We start from the raw sequence: 24,424 nt of genomic DNA on the forward strand, positions 1-24,424 counted from the left end.
GCAGATGCTTAACCAACTGAGCCACCCAGACGCCCTGGAAAAAGTTCACTTGATGAACACACAGGTAGCAAATAATTCTCAAAATGGCCTGAGGTAGGTCCAGACCAGGAGCCAGAAGTTGATGAAAAGGTTCCCTTCATTGGAACAGAATGGAGGAAGACACTTGGTAAAGGAAAAATAGCAAACTTTAGGGAGTGGTTACTTTGCTAGGCAAATTCTGAGCACTCTGGGTGAACCATCTAATCCTCACAGCGATTCTACAATGACAGGTTACAGATATTATTCACATCTTGCAAATAAGAAAATGCTTTGGAGAGTGATCATACAACCTGATGAGACCACAGAGATCCAAGTAGTTGAGCCTAGGACTTAATCACGCCTGAAGTCAATTTCTGTAATGCTGGTCCTAAAAGCCTACCAAAGTGTTTCATTTCTGCCTTGCCCTTTACAAAGCCCATCATCTAATAGGTCATTCCACTTCAAACTCCTTAAGTAGTTTCCAATTCCAGATTTTTTGCTGATAAAATGTTTAATCAATTTTATGACTTCCTTGTTTATAAACTGTTCATTTAAGAAGAAACTAGAGTCTAATATTTAATTGGCATGGTTGGTGATTATGGGTACCATATGTTGAGTTCTTTGGCAAATACCTTTAATTTCCTTGCAAAACGCAGCCTTAAACAGTCATCCACCTACTCTGTGCTTGATCCTGGATAGTGAAACCCTTCTAGTAAATCTAATACACAAAAGAGCAGAAGGTACCACTATAAACCCATGATCATTAACCTCACCGGAGTCCTCAACACTGCCAGCAGCCTTACTATATTTTTCAAGTTAGTTCAGTCTCTCAGTTTGAAGGGGTATTTCAAATCTTCCTCTCCATGGACACTTCCATGCCCCATTTACTCAGCTGATCTTCAAGAACTGAGCTGCCCTATATTACTTAAGGGAAATGAAAGCCTTCATAAAAGAGCTTTTTTGATCTTCTACCAACAGAGGTAAGTATCTGAATGAACCCCTACCTGTCCTTTCTGTCAATGGAGGAAACATCTCTGCTGTGGAGGTGGGAAGGCCTATCTTTCCATGTGCTTTGGCATCCACATCCTAATACTTTCTTAAATATCAGACCCAATTGATTATCCTCTTCATATCTACAATCTTTCTCTCTTAACTAAATCCTTTCTCTAGGTATTAAAATGCGCTTCTAGCATTTTCAACATAATAATAACAAAAACTTAATAATCTCCAAATATGTCACTTGACCCCAAAATTCTGCCCCCCCATCCTCTACTTTCTCCCTAGTAACCATCCTTTTAACTACCATTCACAACTGAACTCAGAAAAGAGTTGTCTGCTATGGGTATCTCTACTTCCTCATTTCCATTTATTCTTCTACCACTCTGGTCTGGCACCATTCCACTCCAGTCCATTAATGGCTCTTAAGAAATAACTTCCCTACCACTATGTCCAGTGGGCAGTCTTTTTAAATTAATTATTATTTTTAATTTAAATTCAATTAACATAGAATATATTATTTGTTTCACGGGTACAGGTCTGTGATTCATCTGTCTTACATAATACCCAGTGCTCATTACAACACATACCCTCCCCAACGTCCATCACCTAGTTTCACCATCCCTCTATCCCCCTCCCCTCCAGCAGCCCTCCCTTTGTTTCCTATGATTATGCATCTCTTATGGTTTGTCTTCCTCTCTACTTTCATCTTCTTTCATCTTTTCCTCTCTTCCCCTATGACCCTCTGCCTTGTTTCTTAAAATTCCACATATCAGTGAGATCATATGATAATTATTTCTCTGATTGATTTATTTCACTTAGCATAGTACCCTCTAGTTCCACCCAGGTCATTGCAAATGGTAAGATCTCATCTTTTTGATGGCTGCATAATATTCCTGATGAGTGTGTGTGTGTGTGTGTGTGTGTGTGTGTGTGTGTGTGTATCACATTCATTCCATTAGCTATCACATCTTTATCCATTCATCTTCCAATGGGCACTCTTGACCTTCATCTTAGTTTCCCTCTAAGTGTCATTGGCCCCACTCCTGCTTACTTGAAATCTTTCCTCTTAGCTTCTGGAACACTACTTGCTTGATTTGCTTTTTTCTTTCTAGCCATTCATTCTCTGTTGTCTTTGCAGGTTCGTCTCCTCCTACTCTACCTGTAAATCCTACATTTTTCACAGGACTCTGTCCTAGAACCTCTTCTTGTCTTATTCTCTACTTTTTCCCCCAACGGTCTCACCCACCTCCATGGATTCTAATACTACCTCTATGAGAATTACTCCATATTCATATTTAGATTGATGTCACTTAATACTAAACTATGATGACAAGCTTACCTGCATTTGTGCAACTGTTTTCCCAAAAATTTTTCTTTCTTTAACGTAAGTCCTGGTTTCTTCAAACATGAATTCACTGGCTGAAACTGCCAAGTCAGCAATCACTAGCCTTTCCTAGAACCCAAAATTAGGTGTTAAGCATCATTCTAATTCCACAAGTGATTTTCACATGATTTCAATGATAATAAATCTCATAATCTTCATGAAACTCCTAAAAATTAATCTCTTACTTCTAGAAGAAAATGCTCCCACAGAGATTTATAAGAATATTTTGACATCTCCATAATAATTCTCTAAAACAAATCCTTTATTTTTATAAATGACTGTCTTTACTACCTATAGATATATACATAATTTATTTCATTCCTTCTCATCACTCATCAATGAAAAGAGAAATATGAAATTGTTGATTTTTATTGATCTCTGCACATTAATGTCTTATTGGTCTGTGAAAATCAGTATCTCAAAGGGTACAGGTTAAATTCTGTCTCTTAGTGCAAAAGTATCCACAACCAGTTTAAATCCATCTTGCTGGTGATTTCTTTTTCTATTTCTATGGCAGTGTTTCTAGCCTTGTCCCCAATTTCATGTTTAGCCCAGGCTGAGGCAGTTAGTAGGCATACGCACCTATGCTCATCTGCTAGTATGTGAGACTCAGTGATGCTCAGCTAGCACACTCCAAAAAAACAGAGGTGAGGGCTGACCTTATGGGGTATGAACTCAACAACTTTCTCCTTTGATTCTCAGGTATTACAAAAAATCCTGCCAAATGTTTTGGCTGACCATTCCTTATAAGGAGCTAAGAATTCTTGACTTGTAGTTAAGAAGCTAAAATCATTCTAAGAGGGTATCATAGTCACGAAATACATAATTTCCCTACTCACCTATAAGCTTTGATTGGATATCCCTGAGTTTAGTTATTTACTTATCTAGCCTACAAAACTCAGGTGTTTTTTGTTGTTGTTGTTTTTTACAACTTTAAGCTATACTCAAATGACTGACTGTATCATAAGTTTTATATATGTGAATTTCCATAGTTCTATGTTATTGCATTCAACTTCATTAGCTAATCAAAAGACAGACTCTTTAATAATTCTGACCTGTGGAAGCTCTTTCATGAGGTAATAGAAGCCTTTATTCTCTTCTCCAATTAGGGCACTAGCTGGCAACCGGACATCGTCAAAGAATAATTCTGCAGTATCCTAATGGATCACACAATTAAGTACAGAATTATTTCACTCAAGTCTCCCAACAAACCAATGAGGTAATGATTATTTTCATTTAAGAAAACAAAAAGAAGAACAAAAACTAGAAGCCAAGTTGGAGTGGTTAATATTACGATGTGGAAGTGGTAAACCAGGTATGCAAACCCAGATTCACCTGATTCCAAAAACTGGTGGCTTTCTCACAACACACTGTCATTCTAGCTCCAATCTTGTCCAGTTCTATATGTACCAAGAGCTAAGGGTTTCTAATGCAAAGTAAAACATGTTTTTCTTTTTTGGTGATGAAAAAACTACAAGATAATTACCAAATAATAAAAAAAATTTTCTCCTCTTATTTCATAATTTTCTTTAATCAGTTTAATAGGTCTGCCAACATACAATTAATTTTGCCATTAATGAAGCAGATATTCAAAATACCTTGATTCACTTCTGCTGCTGAATAACAGAAAGAGATACAGTTAGATAAATGGAATAAATCTCTCTTAACATTTCGGAAAAGCGTATCTTAGGAATTTTGCATAAGAAGATATGATTTGATATACATCCATCAAAATTATAGAACTACATAGTTCTATTAAGTCATAATTGAGTAAGCTCAATTATTGATAATTAATAATTTGTAGTGTGACTTACCTGGGCTTTTTGTCCCATTTTTTGTAGCTTTCTTCCCTTGATAAATCCTTTCATTCCATTTTCCACCAGAAAAAGGCTAATGCCATGGGCAGGAGAGAGAGCTTCACGATTTGTGACTGTCACTACAATCACAATGTCACTCAGCCACCCATTGGAGATGAACACCTGCAACCCCAAATATACTGTGATGTTCCACAATGAATCAGACCCATGTATAAGTCACGATTGGAAGAAAGTATATTAAAAAAAAAAGAAAGAAAGAAAGTATATTCAAGAAGACTATATCAGACAAGACACACTTTATGCCTCTCTTTGTACTCTAGCCAAGGATCTGTAGTGTTAATAACCTATAGGAGGTTATTAAAGAGCACAAGGCAAACAGCCCAATACTTCAAAGAATGAACCCAGTGCATTTTCATTCCACAACTAATACTATAAATAATAACAAACAGAGCTTATTATATCCTTTCTAAATTAACAGAATTATCTATAAAAATGATAAAATGACAAACTTTATTTATTTGAGAGAGAGAGAATGAGACAAAAAGAGCACAAGACAGGTGAGGGGCAGAGAGAGAAACAGACTCCCCACTGAACAGGGACACCCCGGCCCTGCGTCCCCCGATGTGGGACTCAATCCTAGGACTCTAGGATCATGACCTGAGCTGAAGGCAGTCGCTTAACCAACTGAGCCACCCTGGTGCCTGATAAACTGTATTTTAGAAAGAAGCTGCAGATGAGAAAAGGGGATCTGTTTTAAATGACACTATACTATTAAAGAACAATTATATCCTAAAATCCACAGTGCTACACATACAAATAACAGGAAATAAGCTACTGATATGAGGCTTGTCTACACGATAGCAAGTGAAGGGGGACATGGTTATACGTTGACACAATAATCAAAGACCCTCAACATCTCTCTGTATAAGGAGATCCTTGAGCGAATGGACTATTTCCTACTCATATACCTACCATTAGTGCCTACAATAGCATTTGGCATATAGAAGGCCTTCAAGGGTATTTGTTGACTAAATGAGAAAAAGGTATTCCTGAAAATAAATTCTATACATCATGGCAAAACTACTTTTTCTACAGTGTTGCTCCATTACACCACTTGTTCAAAAACCTTTCAGGTCTCCCAGTTTCGTACCTTTTTAAGATAATAATGGCCATCTGTGTAGTTGCCACAGCTGAATTGCCCACAGTGCCGTTTTTTGTTTTGATTAGTGCCTGTATACTCTAAATCCAGGCCTCAGACATATACCAACAGACATTACTATACATAAAGACAAACAACGGAATGAAAGGAAAGAAGGAACTATTTACAGGGCAAAAACTGTTCACTTAATGCTGATTTCAATTTGGTAAAATTGAATGGAGTTCTTCAACAGTTTTTCTTGGCCATAATTGTGGAAAAGTGTTAATAGATTCTGAACCATTTCTGCAATAGTCTGACAGAACGTAAGTATTTCCAGCATGACTGATCTCCTTTTCTTATAAAATTATAACAGAATTCTCTCTGTAAAAAAGACTTTCTCAATTTCTTTCCTAATCATAACAGTCAAAATTTTTAATAGGGCTGGTGGTATCCCTAATGAGTGCCATCATTTTTTATTTTTTTATTTTCTTATTTTATTTTCTGGTATAATAGAAATTGTAGATGTCATTATATTATAATTGTCATTGTAGATGTTACATAGATAGTGTATTGTGATAAAGAAAAGGAAAAAAAAATCCTCCATGAGTCCCATCATACAAATAGCATTATGAATTTCCTTTCTGGTCTTTTTTCTTTTAACATAGTTGAAATTTATAGGCATTTTCACTTAAATGTTAATATGATCTCTTCACTTAATGTAATTATTTTTCTATACCATTAAAAACTTCATATTGATGCTTTAATAGGTGCATCTTATTGATGTGCTATATTTACTTACTTATTCCTTTACTTTTGCTTCCTTTCAATTTTTTGTTATGTCTAACAGAGATCTGGAAGCAGTCAATGGTGTTATCTTGGGTGGTTCGCACAGAAGACCTGCTTAGAAAGCTGGAGTCATAGGAGAAAGGGTTCCCATTTCACTTTTGACCAATTATCCTAGTCTTCTGTGGTCCTCTGTGGGCAGAGGTAAGTGATCATATACTAGAATCAGGACATATTTATTATCATTCTTAGGATGAATAATTTAGACTAAAATTCTTAAAGTATATTTGGGAAAACACCAGTGACTCAAGATAATCTGAAGAGAATTTCCTAGGGCATAAGACATACTGTATCCGACTTTTTAGAGGTTCACAATGCATATCAGCATATCAAAGGATGAGAAGTTGCACACATTTTCTGAATTTATTTGACACCACAGATACTGTTTTTCAGTATAACAACTATGAAACTAGATTATGGAATGGTCTTTAGAACTGCGCTACTCCAAATGTGTTGTTCAGACCAATGTGAGCCCACAAACTGTTCTTAGTCCTTGACAGTGTTAAGTACAGAAATCAGGAGTGTTTACAAAATCTTACAGTGATTTGACAGTATAACACTTAAACTTGTGATTTTATAAGTGCGAGTTATTAATCTAAAACTAATTAGAATTTTTTTCAAAAATTTCAAAGAAAACAAACATATTTAGTTCTTCAACAGGCTTTGAAACAATTTTTGGAAAGGCCTCCTTAATGTAAAAGATAAACATCTTTCCTTCACTTAACTCTCAATCAGCAATAAATATTTACTGAGTTTATACCAGACACAGCTTTAGGTAAACAAAATCCTCTGCCATCAGTAATATTAGATTCTAAGGGACGTATTTACTCCTAAGCCTGTCTGTAACCTTAATTGGAGGGCTTTCCAATTTTATCTGGGTTGACGTGCTCTCAGATTGAAGAACTCTCAAATTCTATCAAAGAATTCTATCAAATTCTTTCTCTACAAAAAACTTTTGAAACTCTTCTTGATATTTGTAAGAAAATCTTATCTCCAATTTTTCATGAATATCAAGTTTATTAATTATTGTTTGTCTCATATTTGGACAATACAAGCCTTTCCTCTCTCTTTTGTGGCTTCAGAAGTGCTATTTGGAAGCGAAAACATTTGCCATCTTAGTGAGGAGAGCATGACAAATGGAACATAGAAGAGGCACAGATCTCATGTAATACAAATGTTGCAAAATTCTTACAAGACAAAACTTGAATAAAAATTCTTCTCCTGAGTCCATAGATCTGAGAGAATCAACAATGAGTAAGCATTAAGACAGTTACTCTTGGCATGACTGAGGAGAGAAGGGCTGTGGAAGCCTCTCTTTACACACCTTGCTTCCATTGAGAATCCAGTCACTTCCATCCTTTTTGGCATTTGTTCTTATTCCTTGCAAATCACTACAATTGGAAAAAAGTGAAGTATAATGAAAAGAAATTCATTAGTTGGTTAAAAACTGCATTATCAAAAAGATCTTACATAAGTATGTCTATAATGTGATCATTCAAACTGTTTATATCATGATAGAAATTGACTTCTAATATTAGAAATTTCATACAAATGCACTGAAAAATCACATCTGATGTATCATTTTCTAAACCAATTATACAAATGTATATGATTAAGATTACATAAACTAGTCAGCTTTTATAGAGCATAAAAATTCCAAGTAGCATTCAAGACCTCCACATTAGACTCAGATGACATCTTAAAGCCCACTATATTTGAGATTATTTGCCACCACGTACCTGCCTGCCTCCATTCACCTTGGGTCCTTCTCCTATCTCTACTGATCAAAACTTAGCTAGTCAATCACTTCTCGGTCTTTTGGCTAAGATCAAGTGTAAAATTTAGCTATTTAAAAGACTATGTCTCAAATGCTTCCTCTAACAAGCCTGCTCTAAAAGTGGAATAGATTATTTTTTAATAAAAAAAAAACAAATGTTCGCAATTGAAATATGAAAGGCACAGACAATATTCCAGACCAAAAAAATATTGAAAACAATTTTATCTCCTGGAATAAACATTTCTAAAAATACAACCTTCCATCATTTTTTCAATGGAAACAGATACACACATGTATGTATTTTTATAAAATTATATGCTTTTGACCTCCAAATAAGATCTAATGCTTTTCCATAAGATCATTTATATCATCAGCATAGAATTACATTGTATAGATTTATCATGATTTTTTAAAACAATCTATTTGGGTAAGTTTCCAATTTTTTGTAAATATCCTACAAAAATAACATCATGTATAAAGAATCTACATCACTTATCCTAATCCTTGGAACCTTATATAGAAAAAGGGTTTTGCAGAAGTGATTAATTCAAGGCTCTCAAGATGGGGAGATTATCTTGGGTTATCTGATGGAGGGACCTTAAACGCAAATGTCCTTATGAAAGAGAGGGAGAGATTAAACACACAGAAAAGGAGGAGCAATGTTACCACAGAAGCAGGCTGGAATGATAAGATCACAAGGCCAGGAATCGTGTCAGACACCAGGAAATGGAAGAAGCGAGGAATGGATTCTGCCCTAGAACATCTAGAGGAAGTGTAGCCCTACTGATACCTTGATTTGGGCCGATTTACACTAATTTTGGACTTCTGGACTTCAGAACTGTGAGAGAATGAATTTCTGCCTTTTTAAGCACCAAGTTTGGGGTAATTTGTTATAGAAACCATAGGAAAATAACACACTCTCTTACAGCATTTATCTTGTATTTCAGTGACTAATTAAAAAGATCTTACCTTTCTTGCCTACCCCACTTATCAGACTCAAACCTTCTGAGGACATGCTATAGATCAAGCTTATATGCCCTTCACATAGCATACTGAATATATTTGAATATATTTGAATATAACAGGAACTCAAATGGGACACTTGGGTGGCTTAGCTGGTTAGGCTTCTGCCTCCAGCTGAGGTCATGATCCCAGGGTCCTAGGATAGAGTTCAGTGTTAGGCTCCTTGCTTACCAGGGAGCCTGCTTCTCCCTCTGCCTGACTCACCCCCTGCTTGTGATCTATCTGTCTGACAAATAAATAAATAGGTCTCAGGCTGCTATCCTTAAAAAGGCCTGATTATAAGTTTGGCTTTTGGTTGGCATCTATGAATTTGGCAGGAGGGTTCCCACCATTCCCAGATCAGAGAAGAGTGATGCACTACGTACCTAAACTGTTTGAACAAATAATGATTTATGTTAAACAGTTGTTTGCTTTTTGGCATCTCAACTTTTGCCACATGCCAGACAAACAGTATCTATGTGATCAACTTCCAATAAAATTCTGGATACTGAGTGTCTAATGACCTACCCTGGTAAGATAACATTCCATAAGTATTCTCAGAACTTGTCACTAAAGGAATTAAACAAGTCCTGTGGAACTCCCTTAAAAGAGAACTCTTGGAATTCTATGAATTTCAGTCCATGAGGCTTTTAGTTTTACTGATTTTGTTTTGTATTCTTTCACTGAAATAAATTACAGTGAATACCATTAGAAGCTGAATCCTGTGACTTCTAGCAAATCACTGAACCTGGAGGTGATCCTGGGGACACCAGACATTGGAAACATGGCCACCTGTTTGAAAGATGAGTTAAATGACCTAAAACTTTTAATTTGGTTCTCAGTAAAAGGAGAGATGATTATAAAGAACATTTTAAAGCTGCATGCTATTGTATTCTAACATAATTTTCATCATAAGTCAATATGAAATATTAGTTCCTAAGGTCTACACATGGCTTATTTTTTTTTTAAAGATTTTATTTATTTGACAGACAAGAGATCACAAGTAGGCAGAGAGGCAGGTAGAGAGAGAGATAGAAAGAGAGAGAGGAGGAAGCAGGCTCCCCGCTGAGCAGAAGAGCCTGATGTGGGTCTCGATCCCAGGACCCTGGAATCATGACCTGAGCCGAAGGCAGAGGCTTTAACCCACTGAGCCACTCAGACGCCCCTACACATGGCTTATTAAAGTAATTCTTCTGTATAGGGGCATACCAAAGGTAATAAAGGTAATGACACAACTCAGTTTGTGGTTTAAAAAAAAAACCTTTTAAATGGTAAATATGAAATATGAAAAATGGTCTTAAAATATACTACTTAGTATTACCAAGAATTCAGACCCTCACCATAACCTATTAAATAAGTGTCACTGATACATTTAGGCACAGAGATTTTGCCCACAATCACACAGCTGGTATCAGAATACCCTGGATGTAAGGCAGCCATCGTTCTCCAGAACAGATCACATATTAGGCCATAAAACAATTTCAGCAAATTCAAAAAGTTCAAAGTCATACCATGCATCTTTTTTGACTATAACACTATGAAACTGGAAATCAACCATGAGGATAAAAATCTAGAAAAAGCACAAATTCACGGAGGTTAATAACATGCTACTAAACAATGAATGGGTCAACCAGGAAATCAAAGAGGAAATCAAAAAGTACATGGAAACAAATGGAAATGAAAACACAACAGTCCAAAATCTTTGGAATGCAGCAAAAGTGGTTCTAAGAGGGAAGTTTATAGCAGTACTCTACCGGAAAAAGCAAGAATAATTTCAAATAGACAACCTAACCTCATACCTAAAGGAGCTAGAAAAAGAAAAAACACTCAAAAGCCCAAAAGAGCAGAAGGAAGGAAGAATAGAGCAGAAATAAATGATACAGGAACTAAAAATAAAAAAAAAAACAACACAACAGATGAATGAAATCAAGAGCTAATTCTTTGAAAAATTCAACAGAATTGATAAACCTCCAGCCAGACTCATCAGAATAAAATAAAATAAAATAAAGATGACCCAAATAATCAAAATCATAAATGAAAGGAAAAATAACAACCAACACCACAGAAACACAAAAAATTGTAAGAGAATATTAGGAAAAATTATATACCAACAAAGAAGATAAGCTAGAAGAAATGAATAAATTCCTAGAAACATATATCCTACAAAAACTGAAGAAGGAAAATAAAGAAAATCTGAACAGACCAGCTACCAGCAGAGAAATTGAATCAATAATGAAAACTCCCAACAAACAAAAGTCCAAAACCAGTCAGCTTCACAGGCAAATTCTATAAAACATTTAAAGAAGAGTTAAAACCTATTATTCTCAAACTATTCCAAAAAATAAAAGAAGAATGAACACTTCTCAATTCATTCTATAGAGCCAGTATTACCTTGATACCAAAACTAGATAGACCCCCCCCACCACAAAAAAAGAGAAAGAACTACAACAGGCCAGTATCTCTGATGAAAATAGATGTAAAAATCCTCAACAAGATACTTGCAAAATGAATGGGTGGCTCAGATGGTTAAGTGTCTGCCTTTGGCTCAGGTCATTAACTCCAGGTTCTGGGATCAAGCCCCGTATTTGGCTCTCTGCTCAGTGGGACGTCTGCTTCTCCCTCTGCCTTTCCCCACTAATCATTCTCTCTCTCTCTCTCTCTCTCTCTTCTCTCTCTCTCTAATGAATAAATAAAGATCTTAAAAAAAAATCCAAGAGGGGAGTCTGGGTGGCTCAGTGGGTTAAAGCCTCTGCCTTCAGCTCAGGTCATGATCCCAGGGTCCTGGGATCAAGCCCCGCATCGGGCTCTCTGCTCAACAGGGAGCCTGCTTCCTCCTCTCTCTCTGCCTGCCTCTCTGCCTACTTGTGATCTGTCAAATAAATAATAAATCTTAAAAAAAAAAAAATCCAACAATACATTACAAAAAAAAATTCACCATGATCAGGTGGGACTTCTTCCCAGGATACAAGGGTGGTTCAATATTCAGAAATCAATCAATGTGATATGCCACATCAATAAGAGAAAGGATAAAAACCATACGATCACCTCAAAGATGCAGAAAAAGCATTGGACAAAACATCCATTTATGCTAAAAACTCAACAAAGTAGGTCCCCAGGGAACATATCTCAACATAATAAAGGCCTTATATGAAAAACCTAAAGTGAACATACTTAATGGGGGAAAACGAGAGCTTTCCCCTAGGTCAGGAACAACACAAGGTTATCTACTGTCACCACTTTTACTCAACATAGTGCTGAAAGTCCTAGCCACAGCTACCAAACAACAAAAAGAAAGAAAAGGCATCCAAATTGGTAAGGAAGAAGTAAAACTTTTACTATTTGCCAATGACAGGATACTATATACAGAAAACCTGAAGACCACCAAAAATCTACTCAAACTGATAAATGAATTCAGTAAATTTGCAGGATACAAAATCCATGTACAGAAATCTACTGCATTCCTATACACTGATAATGAAGCAGCAGAAAGAGAAATTAATAATCTTATGTACAACCATATCAAAAATAATAAAATAGGAATAAACTTAACCAAAGAGGTGAAAGACCTGTAATCTGATGAAAGAAATTCAAGGCAACACAAAGAAATGGACAGACATTCCATGCTCATGGAATGGAAAAACAGACATTGCTAAAATGTCTATACTAGCTACCTAAAGCAATCTACAGACTTAATGTAATCCCTATCAAAATACCAACAGCATTTTTCACAGAACTAGAACAAACAATCCCAAAATATGTACAGATTCACAAAAGACCCAGAATAGCCAAAGCAATCTTGAAAAAGAAAAACAAAACTGGAAGTATCACAATTCCAAACTTTGTTATATTACAAAGCTGTCACACCTCAGTTTACATATAACCACATTTTCTAGGTCTTCTCTGGCACTCATATCTAAATTCATTTTTCCCTTTTCCAACAAACACACACGCTCCATTAGTCTCTAGCATAGCACCACGTTCCCGTCATAGTACTTAATCATAATTTATAATTAGGGATCTACTTATTTATGTGTTTCTTGTCATTCTCCTCAGTAAGCACAACAAACACGTCTGTTTTGTTCACCACTGGCACATTAAAGGCACTTAGTCAGTAACCTTCGAATGACTGAATAAATCATCTTACTCATTCCCATTGCGTCAATTCTTTGCACCCCCGTCCACCTCCAGAGTTCCAAATACCTATTTCGAAAAGCTTTCTGGACATTTCCATGTGAATATCACCTCACATCCAAATTCACCATGCTCCAAATTCAACTCATATCCTACCATTTTATTTGGTAGGATATTACCTCATATTAATATCTCAAAATGGCATATATTATAAATGTTTTATTATTACTCACATATGATAAGGTCTTATTTTCCTACTGGAGTTTGAAGTTACTTAAGGTTGCTTGTGTTCACATTCGTACTCCTCCTTGCGTATTGTTCAAAGGTTTATATGAAGTGAATAGTAAGAAAATATTTGCTGTTGGGCACGGCTTCCAGAAATTTAAAACCAAATGAATGCTGATTTACCTTCCCGCCCCAGGCTCTGTCATTGCTAAGGCACCGATACACTTCCCACTGGTCATCTGCGGGATGAACCGCTTAATCTGTTCTTCTGAGCCATAGTTTACAATATATGGCATGATAATATCTGAATGAAGAATAAAACCTGGGCCTGTACAATTCGAATACGCTCTTAAAGAGGAAAAAAAAGAAGAAAATTTAAAGCACAAAATAATTATTTTGTTCTGCTTTCAGTTTTTTTGATTTTCAATGAAACAATAACAAACAATAAACAACAAAAATTATTGTCTTATCACATTGTATGGTAATAGCCTGTCTCTGCACAAACGTAGGAAGTTTCTGAAGATGTTCTCTCTTTGCTTTTATTAATCGTTTAATTTTTGACTCTAACACAATTAATAGTAGTCTAATAGAGTTCCATGAATACTTGTCTAATGAATTAAAAGATAAAACATTTAAAAGTATTAATCACCTACAGTTGTATTACCCTAACATAGCAAATATTTTCATTCTGGCAAATTACCTTTTCCATAAGGATATATTCTAACATAGTTGCAGTCATGGTGCGAATTTGTACTTAACTGTTTTTTTAAGTATGTGACACAAAACAGTCCTTCTTTCTAACCTAGCTATCAAAGAATAATCTGAAATAGTTGTAAAATATTCAAAATTGTTTGTGTGCTAGAATTTACTTATTCATTCTCCCACTACCAGATATTTAGATTGCTTCCATATTTGGAAGACTATGATCTAACATGACGATGATTTCTGCACACAGCTCCTCTTTTTTCTATAAAATCATTTCCCTAAGATAAATTCTCCAAAGTGGCATCCTAGATCAAAAAGCAGAAATATTTTTAATTTTTTGTACGTATCCACGTTTTTAATCTCCAAAGTATCGACTGTCCTAATTGTTAATGCCACTAATAGCATGAGCGTCTCATTTTCAACCCTGTCAGCGATAATCATAATCATAATCATGCACATTATGATTTTGAATTTTCACGGACTTTTGCAAACACTCAAAATGATACCTCCAGGTTAATTTAATTTGCATTTGATTGGTATAAGGATGAACTTTTTTCATCCAAAAGAACCTATTTGAATTTTGTTTTGATGAACTGTTGGGTCAAATTCTGTGCCCATTGATCAACTGAAATCTGTATTTCTTCTCATACAGATTTCTTTTTTTTTTTTTTAAAGATTTTATTTATTTATTTGACAGATAGAGATCACAGGTAGGCAGCGAGACAGGCAGAGAGAGAGAGGAGGAAGCAGGCTCCCCGCCGAGCAGAGAGCCCGATGCGGGGCCCGATCCCAGGACCCTGGGATCATGACCTGAGCCGAAGGCAGAGGCCTTAACCCACTGAACCACCCAGGCGCCCCTACAGATTTCTTCTTAAACTTGAAGTATATTTGATGGAAATATTTTTCTACTGTTTTTTTTTTTCCAAATAGCTTTTTTAAAAGAAGAAAAGTAAACATGAAGCAATTAAAAATGAAGGGCTCTCTTTAATTTTCAACAGCACCTATTTTAACAATTTAAAGGGCATTTGCCTCTCTTCCCACATTAAAAAAAAATGCACAAGAGCATATGAAGGGTTTATTCATTCACATTTTACATTGTTCTCAATATTATAAGATTAGAAAGCGTAATTTATCCTCTTCTCAGGAAAGTGAGCAACAAATAAGACTCCACTTCCAATGTCTGCCTACTTACTGTTCCTCCCAGGTAATAGCTGCGGAATAAAGGTCCCCACCAACACCACCATGACGCTCTGCAATATTGACACCGAGCAGTCCTTGTTTTCCAGCTTTCTCCCAAAGCTCCCTACTCACTTCTCCAGCTTTCTCCCACCTGCAAACAGCAACATTTTAAAATTAGAAAAGCTTCTTTCCCGTTACTTTAATGGTCATAATTTGAACTTATGAATGATATTGTTCAGGAATGTTCCCTTAATTTGAGGCAATTATTGTTGACATCAGCCGTCACTTCCTATTTGCATCTGACTCTTTTATCGTTTCTCCTCCTTGCTGTCTTCCTTACTTCTTCTTACCTGCCCTTCTCTCCTCCCTTGACTATTCATCGAACCTGCGAATTACATCCACGGATATTCATGGGTACAGTTTCTCTCAGCTGGTACTCGTAGGACGGAATCTTAGTTGTGCCACATTGTCATGGGAATTTGCCCAACTCTCCTGTAAAGGGAACTGGCCTCTGTATATTTCCTTAAAGTGCTGATGACCAGGATGAGCAAAGAAAAAAGGTGACAGGAGCAGACAATCTTAAGTTTAAGGAGGAACAACAGAAAAACAGAAACATCTTGCAGCTGAGCTGTCAAATGAACTGAAAAGATTAGATATTTGCATAAGATTGTGCAACCTCTGATTTTCCTCTTTAAAAATGAGAATGGCATAATGAAGAAAGAGATGGCAAATCAGAGATAAAGAATCTGAGAACTTTTGTTTTTATTTTTTTAAGTGGTATTTAGCTATGGTAAGTATGAGGTATATTTTTGAAGATGCTGATTAAAGCTATACACAGATACCTCAAGAAATTTTAAATGAAGGGCGCCTGGGTGGCTCAGTGGGTTAAGCCGCTGCCTTCAGCTCAGGTCATGATCTCGGGGTCCTGGGATTGAGTCCTGCATTGGGCTCTCTGCTCGGCGGGGAGCCTGCTTCTCTCTCTCTCTCTCTCTCTCTCTCTGCCTGCCTCTCCATCTACTTGTGATCTCTCTCTGTCAAATAAATAAATAAAATCTTTAAAAAAAAAAGAAATTTTAAATGAAAAGAGTTTGATTGCCATGTACATTTTGATGTAACTATTGTCTAAAGTACCTTGGGAAATAGTTTTATCATTAACCTAAAATTTGTCAACTTCTATCATTTTTACTTCAAATCCTCACCAACAATTTTTCTGGAACAAAGTTTCAAATCAGTAAAGCAATAAACAAAAAAGAATCTCCTAGAGCAAAACTTTTTCCTACTTTCTTTCTTAAAGATATTTATTTATTTATTTATTTATTTAGAGAGTGTGCACATGCGAGTAGAGTAGAGGGAGGGGCAGATGGACAGAGAGAGAGAAAATCTTAAGCAGGATCCATGCTCAGCAGCAGCCCGATGTGGGGCTTGATCCAAGGACCCTGAGATTATGACCTGAGCAGAAATCAAGAGTCTGAAGCTTAACTGACTGAACTACCCAAGTGCCCTTCTTTTGTTTTTAAAGAAAGTTGCTTTTCACCAAAGACTAGTGATGACATTAAGTTTAGCTAATTTTGGTCATTTTTACTGAGAAAGCATTAATCAAATCTCAATGGAAGGTATTTATTTATTTATTTATTTTAGAAAGAGCATATAAGAGAGAGTCTTAAGCAGGCTCCAAGCTCAGCACAGAGCCTGATGGGGGGGCAGGGCTTGATCCTGAGACCAAGACTAGAGCAGAAATCAAGAGTGGGCTGCTCAACCAACTGAGCCACTGAGGTACCCCCCAACAGTGTTTAAAAAAAAATTTTTTTAATTGTAGTAAAGTACTGACAGTGAGTGAATTTTGGAAATAGAGCAAAATTCTATTTTCATAGAAACGATGGGTTTTTGGTCAACAAAGCAGGATCAGTAATTAATCAGTTAATCAATAAACAGCCCACCCAGTAATAAAAATACTTTAAGGTGGCCAATTGCCAACCAAGATTTGCATTATGCTGGCCAGCTGAGCTTTTATATATTTTAATTCATTAATGAAGCAGGAAAAAATATGAAATTAACTATTTAACTACTTAATTGACATTTAAGAGTACTACTCTTAGAATGAGTTGCGAATTTGCAAAATAGTCTTATTTTCAATTGTATATTTTAAAATTTATGGGCGCCTGGGTGGCTCAGTGGGTTAAGCCGCTGCCTTCGGCTCAGGTCATGATCCCAGGGTCCTGGGATCGAGTCCCGCATCGGGCTTGCTGCTCAGCAGGAAGCCTGCTTCCCTTCCTCTCTCTCTGCCTGCCTCTCTGCCTACTTGTGATCTCTCTCCGTCAAATAAATAAATAAAATCTAAAATAAATAAATAAATAAAATTTATTTAAATAGCTTTGGACTAACTTAAGAATCTCAGGATTCTTAAGAATCCTTAAGTTTATGGTTACACAGTTAAGTATTATAGCATTATTGTTAAGAGAGTGAAAGGTTAATAGAGCAATTAACACAGTATATTTTCTGTAGAACAACTTGCAGCATTATCTAAGAAGTGGTTCTTATTGTTCTCCTTACACATATTCCTTTAAAAGAAAACGTGCCACTTACTCTGCGTGGTAAGGAATCACTTCTTCTTGAAAAAACTTCCTTACACTTTTCCGGAAAATGTCATGTTCTGGAGAAAAGATTCTTCTAATTCCTATATCTGTTAATTTTTTAGCAGAAGGAGTTTCTAGACGTTCTTCTCCTCCAGAATGAGAATATCTAAAAAATATACATACACATTAAGAAAATTAAGTGATTTGTTACTCTTCATATCCAAATTAACACCACTAAACAGCATGGAAGGTTATTTCTACTGAATAACATAACACTGATCCCCCCCCACCCCGAGACACACTACAGAAGTAGATAGAAAGGCTCTGAAATTTGATAGACCTGCTCAAATTTGAACATTACCACTTTTGATAGGATCTACCTCATCTAGATGAAATCAAGTAGTTTGTCTTTATTCAACTCACTCTTCACTTCAAACCCATAGTGAGGACATAGTGCCTATGACTAACCACAGGTCTGAACTGCGGTAAAACAGTGTTGTTACACGATGTGAATTAAATTATGTAAAACTCAAATACCACCATAGAATAATATTGATGTTTTCATGTTACTATGATGTTTATGATAGTATTAACATTTTTTCCAGAACCCAAATTAATATTTCATTCAGAATCATACAATTTGAAATGGCAGGTGTGTAAGATATAAACTTTGGGGATGTTATTGCCATATTAAGGGCAACCTGGCGAAAATTTTTTAAAAAGTCCATGAATCTCTGTAAGGATTAACACAGAATTATTCAAGATCTTCAGAAACTGACCCTTCCTTCTCCTTGTTCCCTGCTATTAACCTTAAGAAAAGACTGCTCTGTAGTTCCTTTAGGTCAGTGGTTTTCAGGTTTATTTCCCCCTTGGGGCACTCCTAAAAGATTGTGAAAATCTGTGTACCACTTTGTATATTTTCAAACTCATATCTAAAAACTTTTTATCATATATCCAAATTTTGGTAAAGGTTGTTTTTCTGTTTTGCATGAAATTCTGTTTGGAGTTTCTCTCCTCCTTAGATGGAACCTGTTTTTTGTTGTTGTTTTTTTTTCCTCTCATTCTTTTTTCTTTTCTCTTTCCTTCCCCCTCCTCTCCTTAGTGTTTTTGTTTAAATGGCAGTTTTGCTTACCGGCATTTAGGTTGTCACAACCCCCCCCCACCCAATCCTGCCACCAGAAATGGATTACTTTGTTTTAGCTTATGCATTTTTATTTAATACTATGGACTGAATTGTGTCACTCCCAAATACATGTTGAAGCTCTCACTGTGATTGTATTTGGAAACAGGGCTTTGAGAAGGTAATTAGTTAAATGAGGTCATAAGGAGGGTCCTAATCTGAGAGAACTGTGGCCTTATAAAAAGAAGAGAGAGGGGGCGCCTGGGTGGCTCAGTGGGTTAAGCCGCTGCCTTTGGCTCAGGTCATGGTCTCAGGGTCCTGGGATCGAGTCCCACATCGGGCTCTCTGCTCAGCAAGAAGCCTGCTTCCCTCTCTCTCTCTCTCTGCCTGCCTCTCCGTCTACTTGTGATCTCTCTCTGTCAAATAAATAAATAAAATCTTTAAAAAAAAAAAAAAAAGAAGAGAGAGTTAGTCAGCACTTTGATCTTCCATTACCCAACCTTTAGAATTACGAAAAATAAGTTTGTTGTTTAATCCATCCAGTCTACGGTATTTTGTTATGACAGCATAAGCTAAGTAATACACTTAATATGCATTTTCTGTCATTTTGCTTTAGATTTATCTTTCATATGCAACTTTTAGTGAAGTTTATTAATATAACTGAGAAGCTTTTCAAATGGTAATCTTTGGTTGTGAACAGGTAGTGCTACAATTTTTATATATAAGTCTGCCTTTTGCCTTCATGGTTACTACTCAGTCATTCAAATCATTATTTTTAATGGCTCATTCATTCATTTGGTCCACACATACTTTCTGAGTACTCCTTATGCACCAGAACTGTTCAGGTACCTTGGGCTACAAGAGTGTACAAAATAAATAAAGATTCTTGTTTTGGGGCTCACATTTCTAGAAGGGGAGCCTGAATAATGATAAATAACAGAGTAAAGAAGCAAATTATAGAATAAAGGAGAAGATGATAAGTTCTATGGAAAAGAAAAGTGGAGCAAGGTTCAGAGTGTGTGTCTGGGACAAGGCTGAGGCATGCCTGCAGTATGGAAATACTGCAATCAAGGTAGGTTAAGTTAGAAAAATGAGATTTGAGCAAGCACTTCAAGGTGGAGAGCCAAGAAGATTTTTGGAGTAGAAGAATTTTAGGACAAGAAAACAATTAGAGCAAAAGGTGTCAGGCAGGATGGTACCTGCTATATTCTAGAAAGGGCAAGGAGGCCCAAAGTGGATTGAGTGAAAACAGTAATAGATGAAGTCAGAGGTAACAGCACCAACACGTGCAGTGGGGGGGGTCTTGCCTATCACTACACTGTTATATCAAACAGACAGGCCAAAGTTTACTTTATCCCATAACTGAAATTGATGAAGGATAGTTGAAGAAAGGCAGCAGGAACAAGGGAACTCCGCCCTAAGAGGAAACCACACTTGAAAGGATTTCACAATACCTCAGAAGGAGGCCTCCGCTCTTTCTCATGTGACCAAAAAAACCTGATGATGCCAGGTGCAGGGAGACTTAATTAATCAGATTATAACAGCCCTCCAACAAGCCCATAAAAACCCCTAGACTCAGAAACTCCAGTAGCGGCACCCTTCTCGGTTACCTCCTTTAAGTCCCCTCCCTCTTCGGGACCTTTGTACCATCACTCAATAAACTTCACTAATGTTCAGTAAACCTTGCTTTGCTGCCCACCACTTCGCAGGGCTGGTCTACCTCTTCATTCTTCCAAGCGACCAAGAACAGCAAGAAGTAAAGGAAAAGAAATCCAACAAAATGATTGGTTCCGGGGCGCCTGGGTGGCTCAGTGGGTTGAAGGCTCTGCCTTCGACTCGGGTCGTGATCTCAGAGTCTTGGGATCGAGCCCCGCGTCGGGCTCTCTGCTCGGCAGGGAGCCTGCTTCCTCCTCTCTCTCTGCCTGCCTCTCTGCCTGCTTGTGATCTCTGTCAGATAAATTAAAAAAAAAAAAAAAAAGATTGGTTCCAATTTCCTGCTAGTATTAATAAAACTATAATACACACGTTTGTCCACATAGCTTTTCCATACTGGAAATTTTTCCTCAGGAAAAAAATGTGCCGAGACTAGGAAACGGGTGCTCTGAAACACGGAATCATTTGTCAACATAATTCGCAAATAACAGGGTGGAATTTATATTCCAGACTGCCTCTATCTTAAAATTTTATATCCCATATTATCTTAAGGAAACCTTTGGAATATTTCTAAGTAAAATAAACCAAGACGCTAGAGAGCGAAAGAAGTGCCAGTAAAAATAAAGATATTTCAGGTCAGTCAAAAGTGTTCAAGAGAGAACGTGTGGAAGAAAATCAAGACAGTTTACAGCCAGTATGTTGGAACATCCACTTCCTGAAGACCAAGAAAACTGTATTGAATACATTGGCCCTTTTTTTCCTTATAAAGACCAGGAAATCTGTACTGAACAAAAATAAACTTCTAATTGAACAGGCCAAGTTCTATTATTTTTTTCAATCATTTACATCATAAAAGGGAGACAGTCTCCACCAGCACCTTCAGTGATAGTTGGGAACTGGTTATAAATACACCAACTCAGACCTCACCCCAGATCTACTGAATCAGAATTTGTATTTCAACAAATTCCCTGAATGATTCATTTGCACATTAAGAAGCCTGCTATAATAAAACTGTAGTCCCTGACCTATTCAGAGGGTCCCTCAGGTCCTCCTTTTTCAGAAATGATGAGATTTTCTTCCTGGACTTCAGCCAAAATAATTTATCCCAATACACGTAATGCAGAAAACAGATATGAGAACTGCGATGTCTTCTACGAAGCCAGACAATGTAAATGATGTCTCTTTTCCTTTTTTTTGAAAAAGCTACTGTTCTTAAAAATGATATTTATGGTAACACATCATGGGTTTATTATTGTTACTTTTACTTATTGTCAGGATATAATTGACATATATAGTTTCAGACGTACATGATTCAGTATTTTTATATATGGTTAAATAATCAACACAATAAGTCTAGTTAATATCCATCACCACATAATTTTTTTCCTTGTGATGACAACCTTTAAGGTCTATTCTTTTAGCAAATTTGAAATACATATACAGTACTAACTACAGTCACCATGCTGTACATTAAACTCCCATGACTTATCTTAGAGCTGGAAGCGTCTACGTTTTGAACCCCTTCACCTATTTCCACACCCTCCCCCCCACCACAATTTTTTCTCTGTATCTGAGTTCTTTTTTTCATTTGTTGTTTTAAGAGTCCATGTATAAATGAAATCGTACAGTATCCTTCTGTTTGACTTACTTCATTTACCATAATCTCTATTGTTACTTTAAAAAAAAAGATTTTATTTATTTGACAGATACAGATCACAAGTAGGCAGAGAGGCAGGTAGAGAGAGAGAGAGAGAGAGAGGAGGAAGCAGGCTCTCCGCTGAGCAGAAGAGCCCGATGTGGGGCTCCATCCCAGGACCCTGGGATCATGACCTGAGCCAAAGGCAGAGGCTTTAACCCTCTGAGCCACCCAAGCGCCCTCTATTGTTACTTTTAATTAACTAAACATTTGTAAAATTTGTTTTGTAGTTATCCACTGATATCCGTATGGGTAGGTACAATCCACCCACCCACACACACACACACAAAGATCTTTGGGGGTCCTCTAACTTTAGGAGAGTGAAAGAGTCCCGATGACAAAAAATTGAAAGTCACAGTCTTACGAAACTCTGGGGAAGAGCTCAGAAAAGTATGTGCATCCTAAAGTCAAGTCACCTCCTCAGTGAAGTCTTCCCAACGGTCCTCAGGAGGAACAGGTACTTTTCCGCTCGCACAGCACCTGAGAGTTCCACCAATGTTGTAATGAGCTAATTTATCATTCATGTCATACTCCTTAAATTGTGAGTCCTGGACGCTTCCAGTTCATCCGATGGATTTTATGTGTCAGTATCTAAAGCTTTTGATCTCATAAACACTACCTTAATAATCACAGAGCCACTGAGAAACTATCATCTCTTCTGATTTAATTGATTAAAGGATTTATTAAATAAGTCTCAGTGTCACTGTCTGGTGCGGCGGATGTCAGGTCTTTGCTGTCCCGGGCTGCCTTCTCGGGGGCACTCTTGCAAGCAGGTTTCATCGCAGACGCCTGACCCTTTCTTTCCCTAGATCTGCGAGGCGGAATCCCAGCTCCAGACTCACCACCCTGAAAGCGCCTGGGGCACTGCTCCGCCGCCCTTCGCCAAGGTTCTAGGGTCAGAGGCAGAAGCCCGAGCCCCTCGCCAGCCGTGGCGCCTCTCCCCCGCACCTCTACGGCGGGTGCTAGAATCCCACAAGCCAGACTGGGGCCGGAGAATGAGCCTTTGGCGAGCCCCGCTTTGGGTCTTCCCGCGACTCCTGGAGACACAACCGAAGCCCACACTCGCCCTGGTCTATGTAGGTAGGTCCCACCCAGACTCCGCGCGCCGCAGGTCGAGGCCCAGCCCCCACCCCCGCAGCATCCCGCGCCCACGCCCAGTCCCGCCCAGGTCACCGCCCCTCACGCACCGCGCCGTTGCGGCCCGCAGCGTCCCAGGCCCCCAGCGGCCCTCCCACTCCCTCCGTCCCTTCCCTGCGACCCTTCCTTCTCCTCCCCACTTCTCCCTCCGCTCCCCTCCCCTCTCCTCCCGCCCAGTCACAGTCCTGCAGCCCGCGCGGGCACTTCCGCTAGAGCCTCCGGCCCGCAGTCACCTCGCGGCCGGCCGCAAGGGCAGGGCGCACCGGCAGCCCCACCGGCGTAGGGAGCCGCGGAACATGCGTGCAGCCATGGCTGGGACGACGGCGAAGGGCGGCGGCGGCGACGCACGCGACTCCTCGGAGACCCCAGCGCCGGGTGCGGGCGGGTCGATTCTCCGCGGGACCGTCCTGCTGGGTCGTCCCCCGCGAAAAGCGTCCCGGGAGCCTTTAAGGATTCGAAGTCTGACGACAGCTTCGACCTCGGGAGCCCGCCTCCCGGGCGGGCGGGCGGGCGGGCGGGCGGTGGAGCGACTCCCGGACTGCCAACACTCCTCTCTGGAGTCGCAGCCAACCAAGTCGTCCTTGATTGGAATTCCTGTCTTGCCCTTTCCTTTTTTCCCTCAACTTACCAAATACTGCTTGATAATTTACATTTCAACGGAATGATAGTCTGAGCTGTTGAAATGTACGGACTTGGCATTTTAGGGATAGGAAATCTGTAAAGGATTTTGAACTCAAGTAGTTGGCGGCGTGGAATTCTAAGGAGGTAAGGCAGGAAATTGAGACCATTCGAATAGTGGAGGAGATACAAAGGCCTGAAAACGAGGAGTGGAGGACAGTGGGAGGGATGAAGTGGGTGGGTAATGGACTTTGGGGAGGGTATATGTTGTGGTGAGCACTGTGTATAGTGTAAGACTGATAAATCACAGACCTGTACCCCTGAAACAAATAATACATAATATGTTAATAATAAAAAAATTAAAAATAAAATTATTATACATGCATATATAAACATTTTTATTATCAGT

The 24,424-nt window shown here is 38.1% G+C and overlaps 1 protein-coding gene across 3 annotated transcripts in view; it reads right to left on the bottom strand.

Annotated features, from left to right (window-relative positions):
- Positions 1-23,878, bottom strand: part of ACADL (acyl-CoA dehydrogenase long chain) — a 42,188-nt gene extending 18,310 nt beyond the window's left edge. Inside the window, exons 1-8 of one of the 3 annotated variants that reach the window (XM_047721330.1) lie at positions 23,631-23,876; positions 17,802-17,957; positions 15,232-15,369; positions 13,518-13,682; positions 7,524-7,590; positions 4,216-4,380; positions 3,457-3,558; positions 2,357-2,470 (exon numbers count right to left, since the gene is read on the bottom strand). In XM_047721330.1, the coding sequence (XP_047577286.1) occupies positions 2,357-2,470; positions 3,457-3,558; positions 4,216-4,380; positions 7,524-7,590; positions 13,518-13,682; positions 15,232-15,369; positions 17,802-17,957; positions 23,631-23,707 (984 nt within the window). In that variant the 5' untranslated portion in view covers positions 23,708-23,876. Of the gene's footprint in view, positions 1-2,356; positions 2,471-3,456; positions 3,559-4,215; positions 4,381-7,523; positions 7,591-13,517; positions 13,683-15,231; positions 15,370-17,801; positions 17,958-23,630 lie in introns of all 3 variants that reach the window. The other 2 variants (XM_047721331.1, XM_047721332.1) reach the window with 2 other exon arrangements.
- Between the last annotated feature and the right edge of the window lie 546 nt (positions 23,879-24,424).

This window comes from Lutra lutra, chromosome 3 (assembly GCF_902655055.1).
Source record: "Lutra lutra chromosome 3, mLutLut1.2, whole genome shotgun sequence".
NCBI classification, from domain to species: Eukaryota; Metazoa; Chordata; class Mammalia; order Carnivora; family Mustelidae; genus Lutra; species Lutra lutra.